The sequence below is a fragment of the Lepidochelys olivacea genome (assembly GCF_965140295.1).
Source record: "Lepidochelys olivacea isolate rLepOli2 genome assembly, chromosome: 7".
NCBI lineage: Eukaryota > Metazoa > Chordata > Testudines > Cheloniidae > Lepidochelys > Lepidochelys olivacea.
This window is the reverse complement of record NC_140417.1, coordinates 88629461-88651610: the sequence shown is the minus strand read 5'-3', so window position 1 is coordinate 88651610 and position 22150 is coordinate 88629461. Positions and strand designations below refer to the sequence as shown.

General features: G+C 38.8%; 1 protein-coding gene across 1 annotated transcript in view; it reads right to left on the bottom strand.

Annotated features, from left to right (window-relative positions):
- Positions 1–22150, bottom strand: part of PCDH15 (protocadherin related 15) — a 772236-nt gene that overhangs the window by 473934 nt on the left and 276152 nt on the right. The window contains exon 5 of the mRNA XM_084633606.1: positions 16403–16558. Coding sequence (XP_084489732.1) covers positions 16403–16558 — 156 coding nt within the window. The remainder of the gene's footprint in view (positions 1–16402; positions 16559–22150) is intronic.

Below are 22150 nucleotides of genomic sequence, written 5' to 3'. Positions count from 1 at the left end.
CCAGGGTAAGATGGTACAACTTTGGGGTGTAAGGTTGGGGAGCTGGGGTGGGGGATTGGCTGGTGCCTTTCTCCATGTGATTCACGAGAGGCTTTGGGTGCCTTCATGCAATACAGCTCGGTGTGGGCTCTACCTGCTCTTGGGCTGATGGATAACAGCATCTGGCTGGGTTTGTTGCTTGTCACTAGCAAAGCATTGAGAGAGACTGCCCAGGGTGGAGAGTTAAGGGGGCACAGCAGTACCCCATTTCCAGGTTGCATCTTGGGGATCCTAGCACACTGCTCTACACTTGAAACATGTTACAATATTAGCTAAACCTCACAACAGCTCTGTACAGGAAGGTAAAGTGAAGAACAGAAAAGTTAACTGACTTCCCTATGGTGATACAAATCAGACACAGAACTGGGAGTAGAAACCATTGGACCTGACTCACAAACCTCTGTTCTAACCATCAGACATGCTTATTCTCTACCTGTAATATCTTGCAGTTATAAAAAAAAAAGAAGCAAATTTGGTTTCTAGATATTTGAGCCGCTGGGAAGGCATTAAAATTTTCCAAAAAAGTCAGACATCAAAATAGTATTCCAAACGGATTACTGATGGCCATTGTGGATGCCTGATCTTACACTGGGTAAACTATAAACATTTGTAAAGGAAGTCTATTATCACTACTAGCAACAAGGCTGAGATTATCTGTCCTTGTGGAAAAGGCAATGTATTGTAAACAATAGCAATGATAGGAAACAAATCAAGTAAGAAATAGAAAGAAAACATATCTTGGAATTAAGAATGTGATTAAGCAAAGAGGAAACACTTACAGTAAGCCTCCTATTTCCATAGGTGAAAGTTACACAGGAAACTTTAAACATAAATAAACTTGCTGAAATTATTTATTTGTACTAGAGAGATACATTCTGATGGATATATTCATCACCTTCATAGGAAACACTGAGAATGAATTCTCTTGTTATTGCTTACTATCAAAGTTAGAAAAAGAGAAGAATTTGGCACAGTGTGTCATATAGCAGAACAAAATAAGATTTACAAGTAATCATTGTGAGCTAATGCACTTTTGATGATGTATAACAGCAGAGATTAATTACTTCAATACCATATGGAAAAAGACTTGAGTAATTATATAGAAAGTGAAGAAAATTCACTTTCAATCAGAGTTCAAGACACAGTACTGCATAAATGCTGCTTTCTCTGCAAGAGAAGAATTCAAATGACATACATAGCCTTGAACACTAACCACATATTTTTTGTTTCCAAGAAGAAAAAAAATCTTCATTAATTACAAGGCACTATTCTATCCTTATTATAAAGCAGTTAACCTGGTTTTTAAATTGTATTAGCCAATAATGAATTCACTCCTTTTATATTCTAAACCAAAACTACATTAAAGGTTGAGAATTTGTAACAGCAATGTAAGGATGAAACACATTACAGGGCTGCTGAGATTCTCTCAAACCCAGGCAATATAAATCCAGATATCCAGAGTCAAGGTGACACTTAAAAGAAATACAAACATGTTAAGGTAAGAAATGAACAATTAAGGCACCCAAACAACTGCTTGGGTGACTTTGATGTTCTCCCATCAATGGACAGAGGACAGACATCCATTTTCACACTCCTAGAACTCTCCGCAGCATTTGACGTGGTTAATCATGATATCCTGCCATCCCACCTGGAGAGATGGGGCAGGGGTCCAAGGTAATGCACTAAAATGTCCTCAAGGGACATAGCTAATGAGTAATCATAGAATATCAGTGTTGGAAGGGATCTGAGGAGATCATCTAGTCCAACCCCCTGCTCAAAGCAGGACCAAGCCCCAATTTTTGCTCCAGATCATAGAATCATAGAATATCAGGGTTGGAAGGGACCCCAGAAGGTCATCTAGTCCAACCCCCTGCTCAAAGCAGGACCAATTCCCAGTTAAATCATCCCAGCCAGGGTTTTGTCAAGCCTGACCTTAAAAACCTCTAAGGAAGGAGATTCTACCACCTCCCTAGGTAACGCATTCCAGTGTTTCACCACCCTCTTAGTGAAAAAGTTTTTCCTAATATCCAATCTAAACCTTCCCCACTGCAACTTGAGACCATTACTCCTCGTTCTGTCATCTGCTACCATTAAGAACAGTCTAGAGCCATCCTCTTTGGAACCCCCTTTCAGGTAGTTGAAAGCAGCTATCAAATCCCCCCCTCATTCTTCTCTTCTGCAGGCTAAACAATCCCAGCTCCCTCAGCCTCTCCTCATAACTCATGCGTTCCAGTCCCCTAATCATTTTTGTTGCCCTTCGCTGGACTCTCTCCAATTTATCCACATCCTTCTCGAAGTGTGGGGCCCAAAACTGGACACAGTACTCCAGATGAGGCCTCACCAATGTCGAATAGAGGGGAACAATCACGTCCCTCTATCTGCTCGCTATGCCCCTACTTATACATCCCAAAATGCCATTGGCCTTCTTGGCAACAAGGGCACACTGCTGACTCATATCCAGCTTCTCGTCCACTGTCACCCCTAGGTCCTTTTCCGCAGAACTGCTGCCTAGCCATTCGCTCCCTAGTCTGTAGCTGTGCATTGGGTTCTTCCGTCCTAAGTGCAGGACCCTGCACTTATCCTTATTGAACCTCATCAGATTTCTTTTGGCCCAATCCTCCAATTTGTCTAGGTCTTTCTGTATCCTATCCCTCCCCTCCAGCGTATCTACCACTCCTCCCAGTTTAGTATCATCCGCAAATTTGCTGAGAGTGCAATCCACACCATCCTCCAGATCATTTATGAAGATATTGAACAAAACCAGCCCCAGGACCGACCCTTGGGGTACTCCACTTGATACCGGCTGCCAACTAGATATGGATTCATTGATCACTACCCGTTGAGCCCGACAATCTAGCCAGCTTTCTACCCACCTTGTAGTGCATTCATCCAGCCCATACTTCCTTAACTTGCTGACAAGAATACTGTGGGAGACCGTGTCAAAAGCTTTGCTAAAGTCAAGAAACAATACATCCACTGCTTTCTCTTCATCCACAGAACCAGTAATCTCATCATAAAAGGCAATTAGATTAGTCAGGCATGACCTTCCCTTGGTGAATCCATGCTGGCTGTTCCTGATCACTTTCCTCTCATGCAAGTGCTTCAGGATTGATTCTTTGAGGACCTGCTCCATGATTTTTCCAGGGACTGAAGTGAGGCTGACTGGCCTGTAGTTCCCAGGATCCTCCTTCTTCCCTTTTTTAAAGATTGGCACTACATTAGCCTTTTTCCAGTCATCCGGGACTTCCACGGTTCGCCACGAGTTTTCAAAGATAATGGCCAATGGCTCTGCAATCACAGCCGCCAATTCCTTCAGCACTCTCGGATGCAACTCGTCCGGCCCCATGGACTTGTGCACGTCCAGCTTTTCTAAATAGTCCCTAACCACCTCTATCTCCACAGAGGGCTGGCCATCTCTTCCCCATTTTGTGATGCCCAGCGCAGAAGTCTGGGAGCTGACCTTGTTAGTGAAAACAGAGGCAAAAAAAGCATTGAGTACATTAGCTTTTTCCACATCCTCTGTCACTAGGTTGCCTCCCTCATTCAGTAAGGGGCCCACACATTCCTTGGATTTCTTCTTGTTGCCAACATACCTGAAGAAACCCTTCTTGTTACTCTTGACATCTCTGGCTAGCTGCAGCTCCAGGTGCGATTTGACCCTCCTGATAACATTCCTACATGCCCGAGCAATATTTTTATACTTTTCCCTGGTCATATGTCCAACCTTCCACTTCTTGTAAGCTTCTTTTTTATGTTTAAGATCTGCTAGGATTTCACCATTAAGCCAAGCTGGTCGCCTGCCATATTTACTATTCTTTCGACTCATCGGGATGGTTTGTCCCTGTAACCTCAACAGGGATTCCTTGAAATACAGCCAGCTCTCCTGGACTCCTTTCCCCTTCAAGTTAGTCCCCCAGGGGATCCTGGCCATCCGTTCCCTGAGGGAGTCGAAGTCTGCTTTCCTGAAGTCCAGGGTCCGTATCCTGCTGCTTACCTTTCTTCCCTGCGTGATCCCTAAATGGCCCCCTCAAGGATTGAACTCACAACCCTGGGTTTAGCAGACCAATGCTCAAACCACTGAGCTATCCCTCCCCCCACTGATAATGATAGTTTCCTATCACTAGACCCCTCATTTGTGGAGTCCCACAATGACCAATTCTCTCGCTGGTCCTTTTCAATATTTACATAAAGCCTGTAGGTGAGCTGGCTCAAAAAGCCAGAAATATTCAGATGACATAGCTCTACATTGCATCACATAAGACAACACCACTACCACCAATATGACCAAGTACTTTGACACTATCAGGTCATGGATGAAAAACACAAAGTTGAAGCTGAACTTGAGTTAAGACAGAAGTGATGCTGGCAGGCAAAGGAAAACATTCTGAAGAGTTGGCAGCCATAGTGCAGTCACCATTGATGGAAGGTACAAAACAAATGATCTGGAGAAAGGGGTAAACAGTGAGATGGCAAAGTCTGCAGATGATACTAAACTGCTCAAGATAGTTAAGACCAAAGCAGACTGTGAAGATCTCACAAAACTAAGTGCATGGGCAACAAAATGGCAAATGAAATTTTATGTGGATAAATGTAAAGTAATGCACATTGGAAAAAATAACCCCAACTATACATACAATATGATGGGGGCTAATTTAGCTACAACTAATCAGCAGAAAGATCTTGGAGTCATCGTGGATAGTTCTCTGAAGATGTCCATGCAGTGTGCAGCAGCAGTGAAAAAAGCAAAGAGAATGTAAGGGATCATTAAAAAAGGGATAGAGAATAAGATAGAGAATATCTTATTGCCCTTATATAAATCCATGGTACACCCACATCTTGAATACTGCGTACAGATGTGGTCTCCTCATCTCAAAAAAGATATACTGGCATTAGAAAAGGTTCAAAGAAGGGCAACTAAAATGATTAGGAGTTTGAAAAGGGTCCCATATGAGGAGAGATTAAAGAGGCTAGGACTTTTCAGCTTGGAAAAGAGGAGACTAAGGGGGGATATGATAGAGCTATATAAAACCATGAGTGGTGTGGAGAAAGTGAATAAGGAAAAGTTATTTACTTGTTCTCATAATATAAGAACTCAGGGTCACCACATGAAATTAATGGGCAGCAGGTTTAAAACAAATAAAAAGAAGTTCTTCTTCACACCACACACAGTCAACCTGTGGAACTCCTTGCCTGAGGAGGTTGTGAAGGCTAGGACTATAACAGGGTTTAAAAGGGAACTGGATAAATTCATGGAGGTTAAGTCCATTAATGGCTATTAGCCAGGATGGGTAAGGAATGGTGTCCCTAGCCTCTGTTTGTCATTTGATCATTACCTGTTAGGTTCACTCCCTCTGGGGTACCTGGCATTGGCCACTGTCAGTAGACAGGATACTGGGGTGGATGGATGACCCAGCATGGTCATTCTAATCTTTTTACGTTAACCACAATTGGTTAATTCAGTCTGTAGTTTAGGAGTACTCTTGTATTCCTTGCTGATGGTAAGCTCTCACATAGCAGCATCCATGAGTAATGCTTTCTATCATCTCCGATTAGCTAGGGAACTACATTTCATCCTGGTGGATGATGACGTGACTTCAGTTGTTCATTTCTCAGCTGGTCTATAACAATGAGATACTCTGGAGCATAAAGCATTCAGCAATTAGGAAATTCGAACTAGTCCAGAATGCTGCAGTGTCTTTCCTCAGCAACATAGGTTTCTGCAAGCACATCAAACCTGTCCTCCACTCTCAGTGCTGGCTTCCATAGAATTTCAAATTAAGTTCAACGCCTTGGTCCTTATTTTCAGAAGGCTGCATGACCTGAGCCCAGGATATCTAAAACTTGGGGATGAACATCTTGGTGGAAAACTACATTCTGGCACAACAGAATTCTCTACAATAATGGTAAAGCTTGTCTGTTCAGGAGACTGAACTTTCTCAGGGGCCAGTATGAGATGTGGAACAAACTCCCTCAGAAACTAAGAATTATCACAAACCTCACCACCTTCCATGTGAAGTGGAAGGCACATTTCTTTGACTGTACTTTCTCTAACAGATACATAGCAACATGTATATTTAAAAACTAAACATTTCCCCAAAAATATAAAATAGAACAAAACCAAAATATCAAGACACTCCACTGCATATGCTTCTCTCCTAGGGAGAAGATGAGAGAACAAACACCACATGGCAGATGCTTAATGCACTACGAGAATGTGCTCAGATACTATGGTGATCAGCATGGTATATGAACCTGTAACTGAATAAAACTAACTAACTGTGCCCTGTAGTGATGCCATGGAATAACTATATGATTTTAAGGAAATTTAGTGTCTGTGGTCCAAGGTTAAACTGATTTTAAAGATACATTACTTTTTCATATTTTCCCCCTCCTGGCACAAGTACAGGGTAGTGTTTAGGATGCTGTATGAGTTAGCTATGCATTTCTTAACCTAACACATTTGGATTGCTTTTAAATTCAATCTTAAATCCAAACTTCCTGGGTTTAGAGTACTTGATTTTAGGATAATGACAGCATCTGTAATGTTTTTAGCCTTTCACATGGAGGTAAGGTTGATAACATATATTAGTAATTTAATGAAGTTTTTGTCTGGGGCTTTCCTTTTTTACACTATTAAAATGTTTCTGCACGTACTGAAGAAGAAACTGAAGATATTTCCAATTATTCTGAAAATGAGTATGAACCTTAAATTTTTTATTTTATTTTTTTTACTTTGAAGGGGAGATTCACTAGTACACCAAAGGGGGGAGGGGAACAGCTAAAATAGTCTGGTAATTCAGTCCCTTAATTTGCCATTGGCTTACTGATTTAGAGGTCAGTGTTAGTAAGAATGGTGATATAGGGATAGGGGGCAGGAAGAACATAATTCCCCAAGAGCCAATGTCTCAGTTCTTTAAGAGGTCCCCTTGCACTTCTGGCTCAGTTACACGGGCAGTGCTTCCTCAATGCACAGTGGAGCCAGTACAGTGGTGCCATGGGGAGCCTTGCAAGCACTGATGTCGAAGCTATCATGCAGCCCCAAAATCTTTAAAGAGCAGCGACAGTGGGGCCAAGGATTCTACATATGAGAACTCCTGACACATGTCTAAGCTCCCTCATATCAAACAGTCATTACAATCAACAGAATTGTTGCATGTAAATTAGTTGTAGAGGAAAGTTGGTAATTGGATTATTCATCTTAGCAGGAGAGTGGGGTGGGAGGAGGTATTGTTTCATGGTCTCTGTGTATATAATGTCTTCTGCAGTTTCCACAGTATACATCCGATGAAGTGAGCTGTAGCTCACGAAAGCTCATGCTCAAATAAATTGGTTAGTCTCTAAGGTGCCACAAGTACTCCTTTTCTTTTTGCGAATACAGACTAACACGGCTGTTACTCTGAAACTTGTCACCTTAGCTGTCAATTCTTCCTCTTAAAAGTTACCTGAGTTGTTTATTAAGGCTGTTTGTACCATATACAAATCATGAGATCAACAATCATTAATAGCTTAATTACAACCTAATTTCCTCAAATATAACATAGGAGAAGATTCCAATGAATTTTGACTAGATGGATAGTTTGAAGTGTCTGCATTATTCCTTATTGCAGTCACCTAGGCCAAGAAAGACTGACATGGAAGCTACATTTTTGATTAACCCAATTTTTAATTTTAACTCAAAGATTTAGATCCTCATAAAATGTATTCTATACTCAAAGAGTAAGTACTGTAAAGTTTGGGAAAGGAAATTTTGTGTTATTCACATAAAACAAAGAGGCTGAATTCCTGACTGAAGTGAAAAACTGAACTCAAACTTTAACTATGCAGTCATGACCAGTGCCTCCATCAATTATGAACCTAGGTATTCCCAATCCCAATTCAAAAATCATGAGTCAGATCTCATTGTTAATTATAATAATGAAACAAAATAAATAAAATTAAATTATAATAATAATTTGGGAGTTTTTTCTTGCCTTCTGAGCCTTCAGGGTACAGGGCATGTTTTCAGACTTTTCTCTGCAACTCCAAGAGCTAGAAATCTCCCCATAGCCTTTTTTGTTCTATAAAGAGAAAGCTGAGATTCTCAAATATTAATTTGACTTCAGTTTGAGGCTTTAAGAAAAACACCAAATATCATTAAACACATGATACCATTATGAGAGCTGTCTACTCTGGAACCTACATCTTGGTATATAAACATTGCTAAAACATGAACATGATTCTGGTGCCATGGTAATAATCTTGTAAAGAGAACAATGTATTAATAATATTGTTCATTCAAAACTGAAAATTAGTAAATCTGGTGACATATTTCATAAGACATTACAGTAGGCTTTTTTAAAGTTGCAGTGAGATTTATAAAACATGCCTCACTGGAGTCTGCACTATGATAAATCCAGGCCAGATATTGGTCTGCACTTATGACCATGTTCCATTAATGGCTACATCAACCTTCACAGATACCACATCAGACTAATATTGTTGCAACCAACATAACCCCCACAAAAATTCAATGGAATATTTAAGGTAAGCCACTATAAACTATTGCCTTGACAAACATTTAATGTACATTTCTGCAGTTAGAAGTTTTCTTCATCTAAAGACATTTTTTTCAAACCAAGAATAATCCAATGTATCTTCTCCACACACCACTTTCATTGTGGGTCATACTTTCTTAGATATATGTGTGAGTATGAGAGAGAAATACTTAATTTCTCTAACCATGATTTCCTTATGTGCACATGACAGATCCAAATCATATCTACTTGTTTAGAGTCTTTTAATGACCTATTCTGAACTGTGATGTGGAAAAAAGGTTACTGCTTCTATCCAATATTGTGGCAGAAACTTTTTGTTTTGCAGTGCCGAGCACAAATATGCCACAATCACAGCCGACGCCTCTGGGAGCTATTGTAATATAAAAAAATAACTTGACAAAATATGTTAAATCTTCTAACCCTACTTCTTCCAGATTTTCATTTTGGAAAAGTTAATGGCAAATCTCTCAATTTTCTCTTATATTCATTTATTCAGTGCCATAATTTGTATGGTGATTGCAGACAAATAAAAGCCAACATCCAACCTATAAAAAGTTAATTGTCCAAGATCCTGATAGGGTATCTGGTCCACACAGGCAGACCTCTGTGTACATGTGGAATCCACTGGTTTCAGAGATCTGAATGCTCAGATCAGATTGCTGGATCAGTGCCTTAGAGAAGATATGATCAAAAAGGGCTATGAAACACTTGAAGAGTAGAGGGAAGAAAAGACAAGTCTTACACAAGTAAAGCTGTATGTTTGCATTGGTTAGTAAATGCACTCATTTTGAAGTGGGCCATTTTGAAGTTTTATTCTTCCTATGTACTGTTATTTTGGGAGGAACTTGGTGAGGGGAGAAATGAGTGGGAAATTGAAAGAATTAGGTCTTTCAGAAGGTCTCTCAGAAAAAGTGTTTTCTGTATATCATAACTGTCAGGGCTGGGCTGTGGGCAGCCTGTGTGCACTAGTCTACTAAGTTGCAGTCAGGAGACGAGTAGCAGAAACAGGATCAAACCAGGTCAGGATACCAGGAAGTCATGGTCAGGCACCAAGTTGCAGGTGGCAGGCAAATAGAATTGAGGTCAAGCTGGGTCAGGATATCAGGAGGTCAGGGAGAGGCACCAGGTTACAGACAGCAAGCAAATAGCAGAGTCTGGGACAAACCAGGGTTGAAAGCCAGAATCTAGGGTCCACAGCAAAACAAGCTCCGAAGCAGAAGCAAACAGGCAGTCCGCATTGTTGCTCAGACAGCTCCCTATGATGGCTTCCTGGTTGATAAACCAGCATGAGCCAATCAGTAGGCGGTGAGGGACTGCCACCCAGGACCTGCTGGACAGTACTTCCTGAAGAGCCTAGCTTCACAGGGCCTTCAGCTGAACCCCAACCTAAGCTCTTGTCACAAATTTAAATGGAAGGGTAACCACCTTTCTGTATACAGTGCTATAAAATCCCTCCTGGCCAGAGGCAACATCCTGCTACCTGTAAAGGGCTAAGAAGCTCAGCTAACCTGGCTGGCACCTGACCCAAAGGACCAATAAGGGAACAAGATACTTTCAAATCTTGGGGCGGGGGGGAAGGGTTTTGTCTGTCTGTGTGATACCTTTGCTGGGAACAGATCAGGAATGTAGCCTTTCAACTCCTGTAAAGTTAGTAAGTAATCTAGCTAGAAAATGCGTTCGATTTTCTTTTGTTTAATGGCTTGTAAAATTAGCTGTGCTGGAGGGAATGTGTATTCCTGTTTTTGTGTCTTTTTGTAACTCAATGTTTTGCCTAGAGTGATTCTCTATGTTTTGAATCTGATTACCCTGTAAGGTATTTACCATCCTGATTTTACAGAGGTGATTCTTTTACTTTTTCTTTAAATAAAATTCTTCTTTGAAGAATCTGATTGATTTTTCATTGTTCTTAAGATCCAAGGGTTTGGGTCTTTGTTCACCTGTACCAATTGGTGAGGATATTATTATCAAGCCTTCCCCAGGAAATGGGGTGTAGAGCTTGGGAGGATATTTTGGGGGAAGACGGCTCCAAGTGGTCTCTTTCCCTGTTCTTTGTTTAAATCGCTTGGTGGTGGCAGCATTCTGTTCAAGGACAAGACAAAGTTTCTACCTTGGGAAAATCTTTAAGAATAAGAACAAGTTTAGGGGGTCTTTCATGTAGGTCCCCACATCTGTACCGTAGAGTTCAGAGTGGGGAAGGAACCTTGACAGCTTCCAGTGGTGATACAGAAGCATCAGCAGCCTAGCACCACTATAGTCCCAGATTCTACTCCCACAGGCTCTTACAAAAACATTATAAGTTTCCAGATATTAGAAGGGATGTATGGAAAGAGACTGCTGCCCATTTCTGAATTTAAAGGAGACTCTGAAATTCAGATACATTTGACCATGCAAATGTTTATCTTCTCTTTCTGTAACACTTGAGGTCTTCTAATTGTGAATGAAAATGAAAGCCTACACACAACGATACAAAACAAGTAAAGACATGCAAGATCTATTGGGTCCAGTTCGTCCAGGGCTTTCTGCTAAAGTATGGGGTTGATTTGAAATTTATAATTTTAACATGACAGAAGAGCAGATTAGCAAGATTGGGAATTATATTAAAATTAAAATAGAGCTCTCTACTTTTTTTTTAAATATTCCTTATGATGATTTAAAGACAATTTAAACATAAAAAAGACTTAAAATATTAGGAATTCAATTTATTAAAATGATTTCCCCCTTGATGTTTCTGATAATATCTAATAAATTAAACTTTGACCACAAATAGTTTTCTTGTAATTATACTGTCTATAATTATAAAATGCATGTGTGAATATCTAGGATAATCTCCATTATAAATAGATTTCTTTCTGTCAAAGTTTAGAGGTCATACACACAACATTTTTTTTAGTGTCTTCATATTAATTACACAACACAAATATTTTCATTATACCTCATATGTAAACCAAAAAGGGAAATAGAAAGGCCATAGATAATTCAGAAACAGTTTACTACACTCTTGTAGTTTAAACTGGAAAAATGTTGTATTCTGCTGGTAATTGACTCTCAATAACTTTTTAAAATTACTCTCTAAAACCATCAAGAAAAAAAAACTTATCAAATTTCAGGAACATACTTTTTTAATTAATAAGAACATTAACTCAAAGAGTACTGCCGAAAGGCATGGGGATGCCATGTCAGAAGATATAAGCATAACAATGATTAAGAAAAATAAAGTATCTTATTAAACCAGGATTCCAACTGGTAACAAGAACACTGCATCTTTGCCCAGTGATGGTACAAATGAGTGACCATAAGATAGTTGTATCATCTTGCTAAAACTCTATTATTATTTGATACGTTTTTCTCTCTGGATTTTAGGTCAGCTGATAAGAATAAACTGTTGCTGCTTTACAATTGTTTGTAGTATGACAATGCCAGAAACATCACTTGTCTCTTGTTTTACTGTAAGAAATTATTAGAAACCCTTTGGTGGCTCACATCATAGTGCATATGGGCACTTGAGATTGTTGTGTGTATTTCCTTGATGTGGGGCAAAAAATGCTTCTAGAACAGGTTTTCTGGTCAGCTAGCACTGTAAAGGTAGAATCCACCATTACCATATAGAGACAGATTTCAAAACAATGTTTCATCCTAAGAAGGTCCTTATCAGTCTCATACAAACAGTATTTTGTGACCTCCAAATGCATTCACAAAAAGGAAAGCTATTTGGTGTGTGCGGACAGATAATTCTAGTCAAACTTTCCACTTTGTACAAATACTTAAAAGAGTAAATGTACTGCGCAGATGAAATGTGCTGTTCCCCACAAGTTTCTGGCACACTTTTTAGGGTTTGAGAAGCTGCCTCAGCAAAAATGCTATTCCAGGCATCCAAAACCCCCTGTATTTGCCAGCGGGGATGCAGAGATGAATACTCATGTAAAATTTTGATTTCTAAGAATAATGCATTAAAGTGTAAGTCTTAGAGTCTGCTCCTTACTTGCACAAGCTAACAATGCTTATTCTTATGTTTGCTACCAGGGTCCTGTTCTAAATCCTGTTTTGATTCCCTTTAATTTTGCCAGGGAAAACACCATAGATTCATAGATACTAAGGTCAGAAGGGACCATTATGTTCATCTAGTCCAACCTCCTGCACAACACAGGCCACAGAATCTCAACCACCCATTCCTGCGAAAAACCTCTCATCTATGTCTGAGCTATTGAAGTCCTCAAATTGTGGTTTAAAGACTTCAAGGAGCAGAGAATCCTCCAGCAAGTGACCCGTGCCCCATGCTACAGAGGAAGGCGAAAAACCTCCAGGGCCTCTTCCAATCTGCCTTGGAGGAAAATTCCTTCCCGACCCCAAATATGGCGATCAGCTAAACCCTGAGCATATGGGCAAGATTCACCAGCCAGATACCCATCACCCAGAACCATTTCAAGGTTATAGTCCAGCCATAAGAGTTTTCATCCCTCCCCCCACTTCTTGTGCAAAGGTAGAAGGAAATTACTCTAACAGTTTCACAGTTGAAAGCAACTGATATGTAATATGTTTAGATTATTCACAGTGTGGCTAAGTCCTTTTGTGTAATTAGAATTTCAAAAATACTTAGTTTTAGGACATAAAACTTGGCATTCTCCAAAATCATCTACACCAGTTAGTTATTTAATCCACACTGGTTAGTTTTATTTATGTAATTAAAGATGGCAACAATACATGAAAACAAAGCGACTGAACTAAGATTGTACAGCAAACATAAGTATGACTCCTCCTAATTTTGGAGTGTTTTACTTTGCATTCCTAATGTTCTTTTAAAAGTGAGGTGGCTTTTAATGTAATTTCTTAAGTTTTACAAAAAGGAAACTGAAACCCCACAAATGTTCTACAATGTGGAACTATATTGCCCTCCACAAAGGTCATTAGTAGGTTAGAACCTCTAGAATCAGAGCAAACAGAATTCACGTATTCACTTGAGCTATTACAGTAACAAGTAGTAGTAGTAGGTTGCTATCTTCTATATGGAAAAACGTACTTTGCCAGTAGGTTTCACAAATATTTGCTTACAGTAGAAGAATGGTGACACTCAAGAATCCAGGGTTCAGTTGCAGGTTCTGCATGGGAATGTTCTCTAGTCAGAGACCCTTCACTGTCCTCCACATGCTTCTATTGCTGTACTCATCCTTTGGCTCCTGCCACATCCCATGTTGCTCCTATTTCCCCCCCTTCCACCAGCTTCTGGCCATGTCCCTTCCCCCTCAGTTTTTACCTATCTGTCCCCCGGGTTCTTAGTGCCCCCCTCCCATCACTCTCAGTATACCAATTTTTCTCTTACCCATCCCTTTGTATCCATGTAAGGGTGCTTCCTCCTGCTCCCTCCGTGCTTGCGGATGTAAGGTTATTATAAGGGGGCATTGATAGCATAGGAGAAAGAATGTTTCAGCAACAATGACCAAAGAAGGTAGCCTGAGGCAGAGAGCTGGCATGGGAAATTTCAGCCCAAATGATTAAAGTTGTAACTGAAAACAGAGTCTTATAATAGAAGTTTTAGGTAATCTTAATGCTACCAGTGCTGCCTATCATACTACATTTATCTTATTTGTCTCTTGATCACACATACTTAATCCTCCTTTTTTCTTGAAGCAAAAACAAACAAAACAAAAAACTGCTACTAACCTTTCTGTAGTATTGATCTTCGAGATGTATTGCACATGTCCATTCCAATGTAGGTGTGCACGCACCCTGAGCACAGCTGCCAAATTTTTTTTTCTCTTAGCAGTATCCATTGAGTCAGGTCCGGCACCCTCTGTTGTCGCATGCTCATAACACTGGTATAAAGGGCCCTGCCAACTGCGAGCAGCAAGACGACACAGAAGGGGCACAATCATACCTACACTGGAATGGACATGTGTAAGCAGTCGAAGTAGTAGTAAACTTCTACCCCTACATTTTACTCACTTGCATGAAGAAGATAGTCTCAAAGAACTTTCTGGTCAGAAGTCTAAGAAACCACTTGTGCCTTGTACTGTCACACTCAGCATGTTTTCTTTTGCACGTGGGTTCTCAGACTTGAGTTTAGACTTATAAATATTCAGTTTCTTTTAATTAAAATATCCAAGTGTCTGGAAAATATACATTTTGGGCTAGATTCTCATTTCAACCACAACCCCTTTCTGGTACATTAGTGACATACAGGGACTGTAGCAGTGGGAAAGGGCTACAAGGAAATTCCTCTAGGGCAGGAGTAGAGGAGGGCTGGCTGGTCTGCCTGGCCTTATGATACCACCTTCCCAGTCCCCATAGCTCTTGCTGTAATAGCAGGGCCCCACAATTGCTGTAATGCTGAACCACCCTAACCACTGGAGCAGCCCAGAATACAGGAGAGGTATAAAGCTACTTTTACTTCCCTCCTGTGTACTGAAAGGCCCAGCACAAAACCACACCTGTTATCTGCATATACACTTTTATTGGGCTTAGCAGAAGTTTTGGATGAACACCTCAGATTCAAGTTTATTTATTAAATGGCTTTTTTCCCCTCACCCACTTCTGGCATGACAACTCATGGTTTATTCAGAATGGGGGAAATTATCTGGGGTCAGTAGTCAAGATGTCTCAGTGTCTTCCCATTGACTTTAATGTCACCCACCCCAGTTTTTCCCTGAGTTGTACAATGGATGGGTACTTGAAGTCAGTTTTGTGTAAACAAATGGTGTGGGAGGTAGCCCCTCTCTGCCTGATCACTCCACCAGCCTACTGTGAGGTAATGCTAAAGTTGCACCACAGTTGCCATTTTCTACATATATATATATATATATATTCTTAACCATGGTCTGTACATATCTCATAAAGACCATCGAGTTCAGACTATTACAAGCTTTCACAAAAAGCCATACTCAATATGGTTTTATAGCACAATCACATAGTATGCAATCAGTTGTTTTAACTGCTTGTTTTTGGCGTTGAAACCTTCTGCTCTCCCATTGGGGTGTCTGGACCTTGATTGTCACACCCACCAAGCTGAGTTGCCAGGAACTCTTACTCTCTGTGCTGGCTACCATTGTTATCCAATATAATGTTAATATATAAAAATAAAAAGGAATCAAGTAAAGTGAGACAGGCAGAGGAGAGAAAGTAAACAGAATAACTTAGTTTTCACAAATATAGCAAAATCCATCCCTCAGTTCCCAAAATCTCAGATCTCTTGTTTACTGAGTTAGTTTGCAGTTCCAATCATTCCCTGACACATAAACAAGATAAGTCAAAATAATTCCATTTGTGAGGCCACTTAATGTACAGAATAGAAGTAAATTAAACATTTACACTGGAATACAACTTTGTCAAAGGATTATTGTTTCTTTCTTTAAAAAAATGACTCCTGACTTGGCATTCGTTTTCCACAAGTTCCTTAGTTGTGCCCCTGCATTTATGTAGTAATAGGAAAGCATTATCTTATGACACCGTTCAATTCTGTTGATATATTTATATATTCAATTATTTTTATTGCACTTAAACTGATGCTTTTATTCATTGTGATCCAGTGTAAGGACCTGGTTTCTTCAGCAAATGGCTCTCTAATGCTTACAAGCTAAAACTATACAAGCACTCTGATGAGAACTGTGCCAAACTTTCTGCTGTATTTGCAGATTAACAGCTTACATATTAAAAACTCCAATATAATAACCATGCCACATCTTCTAGAAAAAAATATTATCTAGAAACAAAAAGGATTCTTACAATTGAAGGGTTTTTTTAATATGAAAACAAGAAAGAGGATGGGAAGAAGCATTTTCCAACTGTAATCTACACCAAGGAAATGGAGAAAAGGAAAAAAAAGATAAAGTGAAGCTGACCTCATTTACTGCCACATAGTACCGCTGCTTCTGAAAACGAGGGGAGTTATCATTCCTGTCCCTCACCACAATCCGTACTTCGTGGTAGATAACGGTGCCAACTTTTTTGTTAATGCACTGGACTTGAACAACAATGGATTGAATCGACATTGGTGGCTGTAAATGAGAAAACACATATTTATAATACACAGAAAGGTGAGGCATAGACCGAACTTCCTCACTACAGTCAATATTGCCTATGTTTACTATAGACAACTATGTTTTCTATATCATTCTATTTACTGTTATTTTACATTTCTGGATTAGAAAGTTTCTCGGGACAGTGCCCTAAACAAAACAACCTAGACCTATTTTTGCAACATGTTTAAAAAAAAAAGTTAGGTAGAACTAACACATGCCTCTCATATAGCTTCTCTTGCAGCTTGTCAGTTCTACTAGCATGTTGCTGCATATTTCAAAGTAAAGATAGTGATTTTTAAAAATTTATTATCAATTGACACATTCAGAGGACAATAAAATGACATATCTTTGTATGAATATTCAAAATATTGCAAAAGAGACTGATGAAATATATGTCTTTCCATTACAATTTCTAATCCCATTTTGAGTAGTAGTGTTTGAATTGAAAGGTCACACAGTTCTTGGAAACAGCATCAAGTGCACTAATACATCACTTACAGTTGCCAAGTATTCATAATTTAAAAACAGCCAGGTCACCTGTAAGGGTAGGCATGCCAGAGTCCAGTTCCTTCTACAGCTGTAAGGAGCACTGACAGAATTTAGCCAGCAATACATTCTAGACGTAATGGATAACTGCTCTAGATAAGAACTTCCTGTGGCTAATATAACATACATTGTAATCTTACATTCAAATGGATTACATTCTATTGTATAGGAAGGTCGTAAATATGTCAGCAGCAAGCATGCTTAGTAGATTAGTGAGAGTTTAGGGACTGAAAAATGTTTATGAATGTGCTTGAAAAAAACAGGGATTGTGTGTTAGAACTAAATCTGTAAGTCAGTCAGGCTAATTTAATTTAATGTATTTCCTTAAATAGGTTCATTCAAGTAAGTACAATAATGATCCATTTTACCAAATGTTTCATTAGTTACCAATGCTAACATATACAAAACACAAGCATTTGTTTTTCTTCTATATTAAATACCCACAATTTAACAACAAAGTATGGGCATACTGGATCTATTCAGCAATATAACCAATTTTTACATTATATTTTTACAAGTCATTCAGAGCTCAAGGTACAGCTGTTTCTTATATGGCAAGCATATTCAGGGACGGTCTTTAAGAAATGCATAATTTACTTGATAAAATTAAATGGTTACTAAAGCTGTGTTACAATGTCAACATATTTATTCATATACTCAAAAAAATCCCAAAAAATCTAATTCCATAAAAATGATTCATGAAACTATGAATCTTCTCTTTGTGAAATGAAAAATAATGAAAAAATGGGCCTTAAGTAAACAAGGGGTGATGTCTTTCTGTTAAATCTCATCTCTGTATTCCTACCATTCCCATGTGGCTAGTTCTCAGGATACTCAAGAGACAGCTTTTTTTTCATTCTGTATTATTTTCTGTGACAGCAGCTGTGCCCAAGTGAGGACCTCTAATTGACAGTTTCTAGATAGAGTAGAACCTCAGAGTTATGAACTGACTGGTCAACCACACACCTCAATTGGAACTGGAAGTAAACGATCAGGCAGCATATATATATATAAAAAAGACAGCCCCCCCAACCCCCGCATCAAATACAGTACAGCACTGTGTTAAATGTAAACTACTAAAAAAAATAAAGAGAGGGATTTAAAAAAAATATTTGACAAGGTAAGGAAACTGTTCCTGGACTTGTTTCATTTAAATTAAGACAGTTAAAAGCAGCATTTTCTTCTGCATGATAAAGTTTCAAAGCTGTATTAAGTCAATGTTCAGTTGTAAACTTTTGAAAGAACAACTACAAAGTTTTGTTCAGAGTTACAAACAACCTCCATTCCCGAGGTGTTTGCATGACTCTTGACTCTGAAATTTGCTGTCCCCATTGCTCTGACTGAGCCAAGGTATATTTATCTTTTGCATATTAGATAAGGCCCATATATTTTGCTTAAAGTTGCAGATGATTTTAGGATTATACCTATAGACTCCGGGTGAGTCTGTTTACGTGGGTATTGATATTTAGTGCATTCTTCCCCCACCCCCATTTTACACAAGCACTCAGTTTGTTGTTGGTGCGTCTGCAAACAAAAATTGAACTTTAAAAACAAATAAGTGGCCCAATAAGCACACAGTGATATCCTCAGAGCCATACAGGCAGTATATATGTGTGGATGAGGCCCACATAACACAGAGAGTTGCCCATGCGGCCTACGATGGTAAATAGGTTGAGAACCAGTGGCTTGGACTGTTCAGAAAAAGTACACTGTTCGTACTCACAAATTCAATCAGTTGAATCGAATAAGATCGGCTCCTCCTCCCTCAAAATAGTAAAACAAACAAACAACCTTGGAAACAAGCTAAACCCAAACTTTTTAAAGCTTCATTTGTTTAAAAAAAATAAATTAAAAACACACCAGTTATTGCTCTTATGTTACAAACCGACATGTGCGAGGGCTCCATCAGATGAGAGGTACCCCAAAACTTACTATGTGCTTGAGAGCTTGTGAGGTTTAAAGAAAGTTAAAGATATGGAGTGGTTGTCAGTTTAGGGAGGTTTAGCACAGTTCCTGTGTGTCTGGCAAGTGGGAAGGATCTCTTTTGGCTCACTTAGTAGATGTGCTGTCTAAGGACCTGAAAAATTAATATCTCAGTTGTGGTAATATGCAAGATACACAGTATAAATTTCCATAATGTTTGATCTCAGAGTAAGTTTCACTGAATATTCATTTGTGTGTTGGTCAAAGAGACAGGTAAAACAAAGGAGAGAAAAGGAGAATGGGTGTTTCCAGGTTCAGGCCAGGTGAAAATCTAACAACTGATTTCATCTGGATCACAAAGAGTAGTAAATTGACATGGAAGGGACAGATGGGAGATGGAAAAATCGGAAGGGACTTCAGGAGGATTACATTAATTTACTGCAAGAATAAAACTGTACTTTTCGAGTACAGTGGGACTTCAATTTCTGCTGGATACCCAAGTCTCCTATACTAACTTGATTTTCAAGTTCAAATAAACCCCAAAAATTGAAAGTTAAAACTCCATCAAACTATCAAGTTTCATACAGTTTTCAAATGGAACATTGCCAAAGATCTAATGTTTTTCTAGATTTTGTATAGTTTCAGGCTTTGATATGAAGGGTTTGCATGACTCCAGTTTTGAATGTTTAAGAAAATCTAATGAGCTCATGAAATAAACATAAGTATTTTTACATTAAATAAATGCAGCCAGAGTCTCTTCAGAATTCCACAGATCCCACAGGTATTCCTGTTTCTGAAGAGGAGCTGTGTAGCAGGGCTTTTGAGGGAGGCAAGGATCTTGAAGACATGAGGGGACCCTTACCTACGTTTTTCCACTGGGATTTTTACATTTTTTTTTATTTTTTGACTGAGGCCACATGTATTCTCAAAATATTTCTGTTCACAGTCAAAGAAATTTGTGAGGCAAACATGCAGAATTTCATTCCACACTCACCCTTTTGCATTTGTCCATTACTAATATTATATAATTAACTGTAAAACAAGCAATGGATGGCACCAAAATCATAACCGTAGAATATGCTGGAAATATTACCAATACAATAATGCATAAAAAGCCTAAAATAAATGTACATCCATTTCCCATGTAGTGACCTATTTTTTTCTCTTTCTTGAGAATGTTGCCATGGTGGAGCATTAACATAAATTCATAGCACTATAAACCACTTTCAGCTGCAATCAAGCCACTGTTAACCAATACAGAACAGCAATCAGGTCAGCAAGTTCTCTGACTAGATAGTGTATGGCATATGGAAGGTACAGGTATTCACATTACATTTTGAAAGGCATGTTATCAGTCTAGAATAGTCTAAATATAGTCACCTCCACTTCAGCTATTGTGTATCCCTGACAGTGAAGCAGTCCTTTTCAGAACACAACTTTAATAATTCTGTAAACACAGTTACATTAGCACAATCTGGAAGCAGAACGGTTATAAATAAACAGTCTAAATCTCAATATAGCGCCAACAGAGCTATGCTACGTATAAAGGTTGAATCAAGGCATCTTTCTCAGTTTTCAATATCCACATGAACAGAGATCTTAAGCTGGTGTAAACTGGCACAGCAACTTTGATTTCAACGAAGCAGAGGACCTGGCTCAAAAAAAGTACTTTCTTGCAGAATGTGAAATTTTAAAATAACCAGAAGGAAGAGAGAAGAGACTAAAAACAATTAGATTTTTAAAATAAATCTGTTTTTTTATAAAATCAAGTCATTGCACCAGATGACAAAGTTCAAATATATAAGTCTGCATTGAACAATGTGTTTTAAAAGGGACACAGCGAAGAAAAATTATAGTGGTTGGTTTTGATCTATAAAAGCCTATGAGGTTTAGATCTTGGCTATTTAAGAGACTCTACCCTCCTTTAATTTAATGTTTGTGTGCTGTTCTTAGTGTCCAAATTCACCCACTTTCCGGCATAGGTAGTTATTGTTCACTTAAACAGAAACAAAAAATAAAATTTAAGTGTGCTTCTGAGTTTGTCTTATTCCTACGGTTTCTCCCTGGCCCTAGTTAGAGCTAAAAACTCACTTAGTGCAGTGAGTTTGGAAGAATAGTTCTGCATGTCTATGCTGGGTCCTAGGATGTCAGGTTCTACTACAGTTTCTCTCCTTATATTCTGTCCAAAACCGGAGCTCAGATGAAGCACAGGGGATGCTCCAAGCCCTATCTACACATGTCTTTGTCCAAAGAGATTATTTAAGAGGGGATTGAGTTTCTTTGTTGGGAAGTTGGTAGAGTTTCCTGTGCCCATTCTGCTGTGCGTTTCTCTACATGACTTTGCTAATTATTACAGATATTTAGAGAATGTGATGGGTACACTTTGCAAATGAAAAAAAATACGAAATAAGGAAAATTGCATTCAATTAGGCAAATATATATATGTAAATTAAATCAGGGATAATTTAAATAAAACTAATTTCATTTCATTATTACTCTTTGTTTACTTAATGCATTTATTTCACTATACACAATGAAAATAAACTGGTCATTTGGGACCTAATCTATGCCCACTGCAGACAACAGAAAGATTCCTATGGACTTTAGCAGGTTTCAGATCAGGCCCTTTCACTTCTGTCTATAGTCAGTTTTGAGTCGATTTTACATTCAGGTTCCTTGTATTAACACACTGCTACAATGACTGGTGAGCAAACATGTAGGAAGGATACTGATTTGTTTTTAGGAGTATTTCTACTGAATGAAATATACATCAATGAAAACATTCCTGTTGCCCTTAGATTTTGCAAAGGTTTGTTTTTATAGAACCCAGATTTGATATGATAATGCTCCTTTAAGATTTGTGAGGACTAAACAAAAGAAACAACACAAGGTATAAACTGGTGTTCTGAGTAAGAACACAACATGCTTATTTGAATCCTCTGAGGTCCTCTTATGTCTACATAATTGGGCTCTAAGTCTCACAAGTCTAGATTCTCACAATTTTTTTTTTTTTTTTTTACTCCTCGCTTCTGGCTGGACTAGTGCTCCAGGAGAGGACTCTCATGAGGAGGTATTTCAAAACTTCTGCTTCCATACAGA